The sequence below is a fragment of the Hemiscyllium ocellatum genome, chromosome 32 (assembly GCF_020745735.1).
Source record: "Hemiscyllium ocellatum isolate sHemOce1 chromosome 32, sHemOce1.pat.X.cur, whole genome shotgun sequence".
Lineage (NCBI taxonomy): Eukaryota > Metazoa > Chordata > Chondrichthyes > Orectolobiformes > Hemiscylliidae > Hemiscyllium > Hemiscyllium ocellatum.
Window position 1 is genome coordinate 23809732 of NC_083432.1, and position 13523 is coordinate 23823254.

The following is a 13523-nucleotide window of genomic DNA, read 5'->3' on the forward strand; positions in this document are numbered from 1 at the left end:
AGTGTATAACCATTCTAAATCTTTCTGCCAAATCTTAACTGTGGTGTCCATCCCTAGCTTACTGTCTCATGCCATCTGTAAAAGTGTTAAGCTCACAGTTGGTGTCTGCATTTTACAGTCTGAAATCTAATCACATATCCCAGTGATGACCTTGTCAATGCATCATCACAAACCTCAGAATCCAAGCTGAGCTTCTAATTATTCTGTTTTGAGTCCAAATTGTTGTTATCATCCTATTGTATCCTAATTCTTGTGGACTTGAACGAGTTTTCCATGTTGTAATCTTTCCTCTAAAGCTGAAAAGTTTTGTTTTTCTTTAACAAGCAAATACAAAAGTTTTTTTTTGCCATCTTATAACTGCTTGCTGATTTATAATTCAACGTTTAAATCAGCCCCAATGCTTTTTGCTTAAAAAGGAATTGTTAATGGGAGCTATGTGGTCCGAGCTAATGACAGCTTTGTCATTGTAATTGCTTTTTATTTGAAGTGGACAAGTGCAATATTTAATTATGCATATTACTTTATTTTCCTAGAGTTTATCACCCCAGGAGAGAGCCATGTACAAGGAATACACTACAAATGTAAGTTGATAGATTGACCTCATTTTGGCAATCATTGTATTCAAAGCTCATTAAGAAGTGTACTTTTGTGGGCTCTCTACTTAGACTTCACTTTATGTTGGAAGAAAAATATTGTTTTCTATTGACTAATTATTATACCCAGGGTTGTACCACCCTAATGGCCTGCATACAAATGCCTGATCCAAATCTTGGCTTAATGATTAACTTAAAGTTGAAAGTTAGTCATAGAGATGTACAGCATGGAAACAGATCCTTCGGTCCAACCTGTCCATGCTGACCAGATATCCAACCCAATCTAGTCCCACAGCACCCGGCCCATATCCCTCCAAATCCTTCCTATTCATATACCCATCCAAATGCCTTTTAAATGTTGCAATTGTACCAGCCTCCACCACTTCCTCTGGCAGCTCATTCCATACATGTACCACTCTCTGTGTGAAAACATTGCCCTGCAGGTCTCTTTTATATCTTTCCCCTCTCACCCTAGACCTATGCCCTCTAGTTCTGGACTCACTGACCCCAAGGAAAAGACTTTGGCTATTTACCCTATCCATGCCCCTCATAATTGTGTAAACCTCTATAAGGTCACCCCTCAAAAGTCTGATATTTTGTGTTGCGGGGTAGTAGTAGTGAATGAGATGGGGTGGGGGTTTCAAGACAATTGTAATAATTGCAGATTTTTAATATTTTGATATTTTTAATGTTTCTGTAATGCCTTTGACAGAAACGCAAAAGTTCTGCAAAAGCAGCTAGTCCAAATCCCAAAATGAAAATTGCATTACAAGCACAGAGCGCAAGTGTAAGTATCTATGGAGTTACTGTAGCTTTGGTTTGATAAAAGTGCCTCATGTATTCTTGTGGCTGAGCTAATTTGTTAGAGATGCAAGATAGAAAATGTGGCAAACTGATGAAGTGCAGTGCTGTTATTTTTAAAATGGTTACCATGTGCAACAGAGTTTACATCATGAGCGTTGAGGGTGATCTAATTCCCAGCTTTTTTTTTAATTGAAATCAAATTCCACTATCTGGCTTGGCAGGATTTGAACCCAGATCCCCAGAATATTAGCTGAATTTCTGGGTTAATAGTCAAGTGATAATACAACTGAGGCATCACCTCCTCATGCAGTTTGAAGTATGCTTGTCTTATAAATTTCATGCATAGAGAAAAGCAGTTGCCTATGTAATATATAATTTACTCTGAACGGCCTAATTATAAATTGTTGTTGTGTACCCTTGTTCTGGGTTGCTTCATCGGCCGAAAAAGCTTCTCTGTATCTACGTGATCTTCTTATAACCCCTAAATCATGCATTGACTTTTTAAATCCATGTGGAAGCACTCTGTGATTATATAATCTATCCTTATGACTTAATTTTTTTTAAGTCTTAATAATTGTCTACTGCCTCCAAAGCTCCAAAGTAATCCTTCCTGATATACTATGTCCAAAACAGATTGGGTCTGACGACCTAAAGCATAACTGAGCTACAGCAAACACTCAGAAGAACTTTGCATTAGGATGTTTGAGCCTATGCATGAGTGTTTTAGTGGATTGTATACCTGGGCATTTAAACTCCTTTTGTTCCAGTTTGTTTTTCTTTAATCCAAAATGAATGTCCTTACACTTCCTGCACTGAACTCTAATTGTTACAGTTTTGCCCATTCACTTCGTCTTCCCATGTCAAATTTTATAACTTCTGGTATTCATCTGCACAGCTTCTACATCTTTTCAGTTTGGGGTTAGTTGTAAGTTTGAAAAAGACATCTCCTCCATCTAAGTCAATGTTAGGTTCATGGAAGAGATCCCACTATGGGAGACTCTGTGAATCACATTCTACCAATCAGAGTACAACGCAGATAATGCCCTTCCCAGTGAAGGGTAGCTGTTGTCTGCTTAAATTTTACTCGTACTACAGCTCTACATTTGACTGAACGTGTACTATAGAAGGAGCCACAGGAAATATTGGCAAGATTCTACAGATGAGTTGAAGCCTTGATGGTTAAATGCACTATCTGCAAGGGTAATGTTAATCTAAGAAGATAAAGTGGCACATTTAGTTACTAGTCACTGAATTTATTGAAATAGGCAAAAGGATCCTACAGTTAGACTTGCCGTGATTGAACATTTTGTTCATTCACGGTTTGGGTGCCGCTGGTTGAGACAGCAGTTGTCACTTAACTGCCCTTAGGGCAATTAGGGATAAGAGTCAAAAACATTGCTGTACCTCACATGTAGGCCAGGTCAGGTAAGGGTGGTAATTACTTTCTCTAAAGGACATTTGTGAACCAGATAGGTTTTTCTCCACAAAAATTCGTTGAATTCAAATACCACCATCTGACATGGCAAACCTAGGCCCCCAGAGCATTACCAGAAATCACCAGAATCTCAGTCTCTGGGTTGCTAGTCCAGTGACAATATCTTTTGTAAGAACATGTAGATCGTTGCCACGTTGTTTGGGCAGATTCATACATGGGATATATCAGCAAGCACTTTTTTTTTATTCCTGTCTGGCGAACATATTGACAAAGACAACAATTTTGCTTCGACTTGAGCCAGTGGCAGTTAACCTTCATGATTTAGTAGCATATTAGGTTCAAAGTTTGTAGCAATACTTTTGTATTGTTTAGTATTTGGACTGGAGTGATCATTTCAGAATTTCTTTATGGGAGCTGCAATAAAACTTATGATTTTTTGAGCATGGAAGTCTGAACCATTTATAAATGATGAAGTTAACACATTCAACTGTTTGATCTTTAGTCTTCAACATGGATTTTATGAACCGTATCTTGTTAGAGGAGAAATTAACTCGAGTACAAGTATTCAGAGTTCTTACTGATTTCTGCAGGAAACTGAGGATTCTGATGAAGAGGATGATGAAGAAGATGACGACGATGATGATGACGACGATGATGATGAAGAAAAGGCCAATTCTTCAGATTCTGATGACTCCTCAGGTTCAGACAGTGATGAAGAAAGTGAGGAAGAGGATGATGCAGATGAGGTAAAATAAATTGCTTTACTTCTGCAATATGCTCTTTAGGGGTATTGAATGGACTATTCAAGAAAATTAAGAACAGTGTTTTCTGCCTTAGTACTTCCTCCACCCCAAAACCTTTGCCAGGCTGAAAATTTCCTTCCTTCGTTCTAATGCTTTACCTGTCTGAAATCTAATTTCCTAAACAAATAAAATGATGTCCAGAACTCAACATGGAATAGTTATTTAATTCAGAAACAAGAGGTTGACTGATAATTTATGCCTTCTCTCTGAATATTACATTTAAGTGAAAGAAGACAGGCTGGAAATAATTCTATCTCAGAGTGAATATATTTGATGGAATTTTTGAACAATTTTAATATTCCTTGTAGCATTTTTTCTTAACTATTAAGACTTGGCAGTTGAGTTTAGCCACTTTTTTTAATAAGATAGAGAAAAGAGAAGTTAAGACCTCAGGTCACAATTCAGATTACCTTGGATTGATATCTTGTTTCATCTCTCCTTTCCATTTATGGTCTACTTAGAATATGTAGGATGTTTCCATTTCAAACTGTTTTGACCTAGATGTGTTGAAATTGATCAAATCTGGCTAGATGCCATGGAGATGTTTTTCATTGTCTTGTCGCCTAATATGTCGATCAGTTTGATGCCATCTCACCAACTGAACATTTTATCAATGAGTGGCTAATGTGAAGTCTTAAAATCAGGAAAGACAGCAGTTGTCCATTCAGTCTGTTGAACCTGCTCTACCATTCAATAAGATAATGACTGGTTCTGAGCTTCAACTCCACTTGCCCTTTCACTGCCCATTTCCTTTGATTTGTTGAATCTCAAGAGTGACAGTTAGAAAGGTGACCAAAAATCTATCAATTTTAGCTGTAATAGATTCACTGATTGAGCACCACAAAGTTTCTGGGGCACAGAATTCCAGAGATTCGCATCCTTTTGAGTAAATAAATTTCTTCTCCGTCCAACATGGTCAGCCTTTATCCAACAGCTGTTGCTCCATGTTCTAGATTCTTTAGTCAGGGTGGACACAGGTTGTTTCCACTATCCTGCTCCTTCTGAATCCTGTACTTTTCATGAGATCACCCCCTTATTCTCAACTCCAAAGAATACAGACCTAACTTATTTGGCCTCTCATCGTTGGACAACCTTCTCAACCCAGAGTCTAATTAATGAACCAATATTGCCTCTAGTGCGAGCTTATCCTTCCTTAAATATGAAAACCAAAACTGTACACATTATTTAAAGTGTGGTCTCAATAAAGCCCGATACAATTGAACGTCATTAGACACCTGGACTGAGACAGAGATCTCTTTAGACAGTGTTGTCTATGACTTGAAGGTAGCCTCTGCTCAACTTAAGTGAGGAAAGGCCTCTATGTCCTAAAAAAATAAGCTGTCCCACTTTCTTCTGGCTGGAGAGGCAGATGTGGTGGGATCACTGTCTTTTGTGGCCTGAGAGAGAGGAAAATATGAATTTTGCAACCTAGAATGTTGGAAAACAGAAGGATAATCTCAAGATTCTTGGAAGAAGAACTGCAATTGCATCCTGTGGACTGTCAAGATTCCAAATTGACATTGTTGCCCTGATTAAGACCATCTTCCTGGCGCAGGGCAGCTAAAGAAGCAAGCGGCAGATATATTATCTTTTGGCAAGGCAGCAAGTCTCCAAGAAGTCATCATTACATTAACTGATCTGACTCAAGCACTTGATTTGGTAAATTGCGAGTTTCTTTGGATCACCACTCTAATCTCTGAAAAACAACGAAGCGGCTTCATCACAATGCTCCAACTACTTCGTAACGATATGATTGCAACTGTTTTGAGTGTGAGGTTTGAAACGAGTATTCAATATCTTTACTGAGTTAAGCAAGGAATTTCCTACTAATTTGAGAACCCTTAGAGTGCAGAAAGAGGCCATTCATTGCATCAAGTCTGCACCAGCCCATCTTATCCCTGTAACCCTTCATTTATAATGGCTAATCCAGCTAGCCTATACATCCCTAGACATTGTGGAGCAACTTAGCATGGTGAATCTACCTAAACTACTTACAGTCTACCTGACACTGGTCATTCACCTTATGCCAGAGGGCAGTTGAGCTTCTGAGTATGAAATGCCACCGAGATGGAAAACTGTTCAGTTTTGACACTGAGGCAACAGAGGTTAAACTGATACCATAGACAAACATGACTTGCAATATGCAGATTGCTGCTGTGTTGTTCATTATGCACCAGATTAGCAAATGCCTCTCACGATCTTATCAATTCTGCATACAGGAAACTCACTCAGTCCTTAAATGTCACCAAAGCAAAAACTGTATCAATCCAAACCTGGTCAGTTTGCTTCCTGTGTACGTTGAAGGAACGAGTGGAATATGTCGACCACTTTCTATACATTGGCAGACCGTCCGTCAAAAGGCCACCATTGCCCAGGAGAGTTAACATCGGGTCAGCTGTGCCAGCCTGACCAGCTACAAACTATGACAGGAAGTATTTAACAAGGGGAACTAGGGATGGGCAATAAATACTAGCCCAGCCAGTGATGCCCATGTCCTCTGAATGAATTATAAAAATGAAAGACTTCCACAATTCAATAAACACCCAGTGTACAGAGCATCATCATCATCACTCTGATGAAGTCATCCCTAGACTCTAAACGTTGGCTTTCCTTCTCACCATGGATGCTGCCTGACCCACTGCGATCTCGCCAGTATTTGTTGTTTTTAGTATTATCATCATATTTCCATATTGCAGGTTTAACTGCAATGTTATCAGCGATATGGAACAGCATGAGAGATATTCAACCTGCAATGCCTGCACTACATTCTTCAGATTCGATGAGATTACCATCAAACAAATGCTAGTGTCCTCCTTGAAGCTAGCCCTGCAAACTTGCAGGCAAAGCTTCTGCAAAAATTAACTACACCGGACTGAAAAACATTTCCCCAGCATACACCTATTTGCTTGATGCTCAAATGGCCATTGTTCCAGGTGAGGACAAAGTAAACACTCTAGATATACACTCTCTGAAACTGTCCTTGAAGCACCGCAACATCAAGTTACATCAGGTTGCATCATGCTTTGAGTCCAAATACCTAAACAATGTGGCAGAACAGCAAGGAAAGAAAGAAAAAGAAGCCAATCCTACTGTCTGGTTCCACTGCCTCAGGTTGACTTGCTGTACATGCCCAAAGATGTGCGGGTCAAGAATTGGGTGTCTAAGAACCCACCGGGCTTGTTGGGATGGCGGAAATTAAGTATGCAGCACATTCCCTTGGATTCTTTCACAAATATGGTGCACCACACAACAAGCCTTTTTTTTATAAGACATGGCAGCCCTTTTTGAGTTATTTGGACAAAGATCTGTCTGCTATCTTAACTAGGGTGTTCATTTAACCAGGATGGTTTGGTTTGCTGAGCCCTGGAGGGGGGACTCTTGAGTTAATCCGGGGTATATACGCTCCTGTTGTTTTTTTTCTGGGAGCTTTGCATTGAGCGTAGCTGTTTAGTGTTCTTGTGTGTTTTTTTTATATTTTATTAGTCATTTATTGGTGTTCTTTTGCACAGGGTTTGGATTTGTTTTATATTATAGGGTAGGTTAGTAGATAGTAGTTATGTTGTAATTTGCGTTTTTTATTATACTGGTATTTGTATATTTTCAATAACTTTATATTTCTGTAAAGTCAAAAATGTTTTTTTTGATTATTACAAAAAAGGAATCTCCCTTAATGCCCACAACAGAAACATCAGCACCTCAATAAATGTATATGTGAATGAAGTGACAGTCAACCAGAGTTGCTTATATTCATGTAGTTAACTCCTCAATCCCACTTTAACTGGCAGAAAAACCTTGATCTACAGATAGAATTTGTCATATTTTCTATAATGGTCCCTGCCTGGATCTGTAAGTGATTCTCCAACTAAATGAGCTTTGTTTCTGCTAGACTTTACTTAGAAATTGCAGTAACTTTTCATTTTTCAAGTGAAACCCATATTCTTGCCAGGTTTCCCCTCATTGTTTACTTTTAATAATAAAAATGTGGAGTGCTAATAACTCTTTATGACTAAGCATCGCTCTGATTTTTTTTCTAGAATGCAGATGATGATGATGACGATGACGAGGGTGAAGATGATGAAGAAAATCAGTCTGACAGCAGCAGCAGTTCTTCATCAGAAGAGTCCTCTGACTCAGACTCTGACTGAAGTGCTCTGCTTTGATCTTCCAGGCAGTACTAAAACTATCAGCATAAAGAGCCCTCATGCCCGCTCCCAGGACTGTTTGAGACAATTGGCAGAAGCAGACGTTCTAAAATCTGACGTGATCCAGCCATCATTGTCCAGTCAGTTCCATGGACAAATTAACTGGGCTTTCCTGAGTTGCTTTCAACTCATTGAAAACCACTAGTGATGCAAGTAAGAATGGACCAAATGGAGAATTTGTAAACAGTTTTGTTTCCACTAGAACAATTCCTGTTACAATCATTTTGAAATGACTCTCCATCCATGTACTGCTGAGTGATATTCAGGGCTCAACTTTTTAAAAACTGACATACTGATTCTCTGGTATGGTTTGGAGTACATCTTACGTAATCAGAAATATAGGCACACAAGATCAAGGCATTTGTGTGTTTGAGTGTGAATTCACTTACTGCATTTAAAGTTGGTGTTGGGTTTATCAGGTCATTCATACTTGCATTGCAATGCTTTGAATTTTTAATTGTTTTAAACAAAAATATGGTCACTAAAGTTGGATCCTGCCTCGTTTACCTGCTACCAGTTCTGGTCCACTGTTAAGTTTGTTTTGCATTTAAGCAGAACCGAAATATCAGGGTGGTTAGATAGCAAGTATCGAAGCCATGAATTCTTTAGTATTTCCATAAGCGGGATATCCTAATCTTTTACTTTGGGAAGGGCGGGGCGTGCTTTTCAAGGGCAAGGGGTGGGCTCCTCAGTGGGAATGACCAGGATCAGATCTTTTGTATAAGCACAGGCTGATCTGATTCAGTGAAGGGTATTTTGTGATGTTGCAGTTTGTAAATATGACATGTTTTTTGAAGGAGATTTCAGATTCCCTATTTTGTGAATTACATCTCTCCTTCGTAATTTGAACAAAGTCATTCAGTGGTCTGCACCAAAGCAAGTGCTCGTTTGTTTTAACAGCAGAGGATAGAAATAAGCTCCTGACGCCCAGTGCCCTTCAAAATTGCAAAGGAATCTGTTGTCCTTACAAGCCACTTTGTTCTGGTTACTTAAAACTTTGTTTTTCTGCATGTGTAGTCTTTCCTTAATGTGTTTCCTTATGGAGGATGTGACTGCATCACTGCAGAGAAGCCCAAGTATTTTGTATCATTTTAGTCTGTCAATCTGATTTTGAAGAGTCATAATATTGGTGCGAGTTGATCTTGATGTTCTAGATGCAGTTTAAAGCTTGCAGCATAAACTGCAAATAGCATTTTTGTATTTTTCAAATTCTGTTTTGTCACTTCTGAATGGAATGTACATTAGCTCTCTGGTCATCAAACCAAATGCAAAGCATATTGTGAGAAGTTTTAATGAACAGTTTCATCCTCCTTTGAATTGTAGAGTTGAAAGATTGTACTGCCGGAGTCCTTTTTCACAAGAGACTGCACAGAGCTGCTGGGGTCGGGTCCTGTACATAACTCCCTTGAGTTTGGAACACTACAGTACTGACATCTCTTTTACAGACAAGCTCAGCACTTTCTTTTGCATAACTCATAATGAGACTATGTTGTGTTTGTCATTTCTTTGCACACCAGAATTAAGGAGTAATTACAAATTCAGGGATTGAAAAAGAATCTCTCTCTTCCTAGCATGGGAAGTGACGTGAATAAGTTTCTAAGTCCCAGCTCATTAAGAAAGAGGCACAATCAGAATCTGAAGTCTCAACAGCTAAATCGTGCCCTCCATTATTTTCTCATCATTGTAAACCTGTGAGAGATTAGCATAAGAACAGAGGGAAAGGAGGGGAGAACCCAAAGTAACTGAGCCTTTTACTGACTGCAGCTTTGCTTAAACTCCGGATCATGATTTGAATACCTTGTCAGCTTGTGCTCATTTCAGAGTGGGGTGGATGTCTTTTAAAGGGTACTGAAAGAGGCACTTTGTTGTACTTGTGTTGGGTTTGAATGAGGATGTATGGTATCTGTATATAATGTCGTTTGTATTTTGCAGCTTTACTTTTCCATTTTATTTTCTGATTCTTACAGTAAGGTCAGGAGCACTGGGCGTGTGTACTGTAAGAGGTGAAATGAGTGCATTTTTGCACTCAATGTGAAATTGTGCTAGTAACCCATACGTACCATGTTACTTTTAGCTTCTGTGATCTTCTGGGAATTTTTCTAATATTTAAAGATTGTTTTGTAGAGAGAATGCCTCACTGATTTGTATTTGCTGATTCTTGTAATTTGATGTTGGAACATCTGAAACATTTTATAGGGAAAGCGTTCCTTTTGTTCAAGTGGTTATAAGCAACCATTAAAAATATGAAAACACGGTTGCTTTATGAATACCATTATTTAATACATAGGATAATTTCATAGGATTTTGGCCATTGTAATGAAGTGTAGCAGTAAAATGCAAATATGCTTCATTTCCAGCTGCCACATGTTCTTCAGAGTAATCGCCACAAATGGAGACTGATGTTCAAATTCCCAAAACACGCTGTACATTTTCTCTTAATGAGAATTTGTAAGGGAGAACTTAGGAATAGGATCCCTTATGGTTGGATTCCTTGTAAAGGCTAAGTGTTTATTTCAATTATACATTAATAGGGTACGTTTCAAGAAAATACTGCAATACGTTGCAAGACTTTCGGAGTGATGGAATACCAGTTCGAAAAGATGACTGTTCATCAAATAACAAAGTTGTACATGTGGGCACCTTTTTCATGGCTTACAAACATCGCAAAACAATTAAAAAATTACATTGCCACTGCAATTACACTTCAAATGTAAAGAAATGATGAAGCCACTTGATATATAGTCTGTCAAAGTGCAATAAATGATCAAATGGGGAGTTTGAAGTGTATTGAGGTTAAATATTGGTTATGAAACACAACTGATCTCTTCAAGTAGTGCAATGTCCACGTAAGGGTACAATAGGGACCTTGAACAACAACTTTCAAAAACAGTTGTCTGTACAGATTATGTACTCAAGTCTCAAGTACAACTTCAATCATGACCTCCTGACCCAGACAAGAGTACTACCAAGTGCCAAAGCTGACATCTGGTAGCTCATTATATATTACAGTGAGCTGTTGCTGTTGAATTATGGTAAGCTACTGTGAGGAAGAAAGGAATATATCCCTGTTAATGATTCAGACAGCAAAAACAAAATCAAGTATGTTGAATCATTTTTCGTCTGGCACAAAATCCACATCAATGGCAGCAACACAATAGAGCAGAACATGGATTAGGGTTCAGAGCACGATGAATTTATAATTACCATTAGAGGTGAGACATGGAGGGAAGAGAATGAAAACTAGTCAAAGAGCATCATGACTATTGCATTGGTCCACATGCTCAAATAAGAGAATTGAAACAGTTGAGCAATTTTTCCCTAATTTGTAATGCAGGAATAAGCAATCTTGAGGATATAACAATATTGTCAATTTAAAAAAAAACTAAATACAAGGTTTGATTTTTAATTCTTACTGCTGGGTGAGAGATCTTAACTTTTGAACAATTTGGAAAATCAGAAGGGCAATACTTTAGGATATTTTGTGCGCACAAATATGGAATTATAGACAATCAGTTTGATCAACTCTAGTGAAGCAAAAATTGATCTTACACCAAATATGACTACTGTTAGTTGATGTTCACAGATATTTTGATTGTTGGGATGTGAATCTGAATAGGAATCTGGTTTTCCTTGTTATGAGACAACCTATTGCTCCTCCTTTTCTTATATGCATCTGGTTGTATTCTGGGATATTATCTTTGCTCTTTATGGCTTTAAGGGTGGGTTTTGAATCCATTCTATTACAACTGAGTGGAAATATATGGATAAAGCTCCAATTGTCTATCTAAGCTATATGTCATCAAACATTACAGACTGGTGAAAACAGCAAGAGTTGAGCTTTCTGATATTGTGCACGGAATTAACAGTTGGATTACATTTGTGATATTCCACAAAATGGACTGCAATTTGGAAAATGTTCTTGCCTGAAAATGTGTTGCTGGTTAAAGCGCAGCAGGTCAGGCAGCATCCAAGGAACAGGAAATTCGATGTTTCGGGCTAAAGCCCTTCATCAGGAATGAGGAAAGTGTGCCCAGCAGGCTAAGATAAAAGGCAGGGAGGAGGGACTTGGGGGAGGGGCGATAGAGATGTGATAGGTGGAAGGAGGTCAAGGTGAGGGTGATAGGCCGGAGTGGGGTGGGGGCGGAGAGGTCAGGAAGAAAATTGCAGGTTAGGAGGGCGGTGCTGAGTTCGAGGGAATCGACTGAGACAAGGTGGGGGGAGGGGAAATGAGGAAACTGGAGAAATCGGAGTTCATCCCTTGTGGTTGGAGGGTTTCCAGACGGAAGATGAGGCGCTCTTCCTCCAACCATCGTGTTGTTATGTTCTGGCGATGGAGGAGTCCAAGGACTTGCATGTCCTTGGTGGAGTGGGAGGGAGAGTTAAAGTGTTGAGCCACGGGGTGGTTGGTTGGTTGGTCCGGGCGTCCCAGAGGTGTTCCCTGAAGCGTTCTGCAAGTAGGCGGCCCGTCTCCCCAATATAGAGGAGGCCACATCGGGTGCAGCGGATGCAATAGATGATGTGTGTGGAGGTGGAAGGATCCCTTGGGGCCTTGGAGAGAAGCAAGGGAGGAGGTGTGGGCGAAGTTTTGCATTTCCTGCGGTTGCGTGGGAAGGTGCTAGGAGTGGAGGTTGGGTTGGTGGGGGGTGTGGACCTGACGAGGGAGTCACGAAGGGAGTGGTCTTTGCGGAACGCTGATAGGGGAGAGGAGGGAAATATATCCCTGGTGGTGGAGTCCGTTTGGAGGTGGTGGAATTGAAGGATGCTACATTGTATACGGAGGTTGGTGGGGTGGTATGTGAGAACCAGTGGGTTCTGTCCTGGTGGCGGTTGGAGGGGCGGGGCTCAAGGGCGGAGGAGTGGGAAGTGGAGGAGATGCGGTGGAGGGCACCGTCGATCACGTCTGGGGGGAATCTACGGCCCTTGAAGAAGGAGGCCATCTGGGCTGTACGGTATTGGAACTGGTCCCCACCCCACTCCGGCCTATCACCCTCACCTTGACCTCCTTCCACCTATCACATCTCCATCGCAATATTTACCAGGATGTTGCCTGGAATGGAGAATAGGTCATACGAGGATAGGTTGAGAGTTCTCGGCCTTTTCTCGTTGGAACGGCGAAGAATGAGGGGTGACTTGATAGAGGTTTATAAGATGATCAGAGGAATAGATAGACAGTCAGAAACTTTTTCCCCGGGTACAACAGAGTGTTACAAGGGGACATAAATTTAAGGTGAAGGGTGGAAGGTATAGGGGAGATGTCAGGGGTGGGTTCTTTACCCAGAGAGTGGTGGGGGCATGGAATGCGCTGCCCGTGGGAGTGGTAGAGTCAGAATCATTGGCGACCTTTAAGCGGCAATTGGATAGGTACGTGGATGGGTGCTTAATCTAGGATAGATGTTCGGCACAACATCGTGGGCCGAAGGGCCTGTTCTGTGCTGTATTGTTCTATGTTCGATCACATCTCCATCGCCCCTCCCCCAAGTCCCTCCTCCCTACCTTTTATCTTAGCCTGCTGGGCACACTTTCCTCATTCCTGATGAAGGGCTTTAGCCCGAAACGTCGAATTTCCTGTTCCTTGGATGCTGCCTGACCTGCTGCGCTTTAACCAGCAACACATTTTCAGCTCTGATCTCCAGCATCTGCAGACCTCACTTTTTACTCGAAAATGTTCTTGCCTGCCTTATTAGAA

General features: G+C 40.3%; 1 protein-coding gene across 9 annotated transcripts in view; it reads left to right on the forward strand.

Moving 5' to 3' along the window:
• LOC132830992 (nucleolar transcription factor 1-like) overlaps positions 1-10068 on the forward strand; it is a 67798-nt gene extending 57730 nt beyond the window's left edge. For all 9 annotated transcript variants that reach the window (XM_060848991.1, XM_060848992.1, XM_060848990.1 and 6 more), the window contains 4 exons: positions 534-581; positions 1306-1380; positions 3423-3578; positions 7670-10068. In XM_060848991.1, the coding sequence (XP_060704974.1) occupies positions 534-581; positions 1306-1380; positions 3423-3578; positions 7670-7780 (390 nt within the window). In that variant the 3' untranslated portion in view covers positions 7781-10068. The remainder of the gene's footprint in view (positions 1-533; positions 582-1305; positions 1381-3422; positions 3579-7669) is intronic.
• The last annotated feature ends 3455 nt before the right edge of the window (positions 10069-13523 follow it).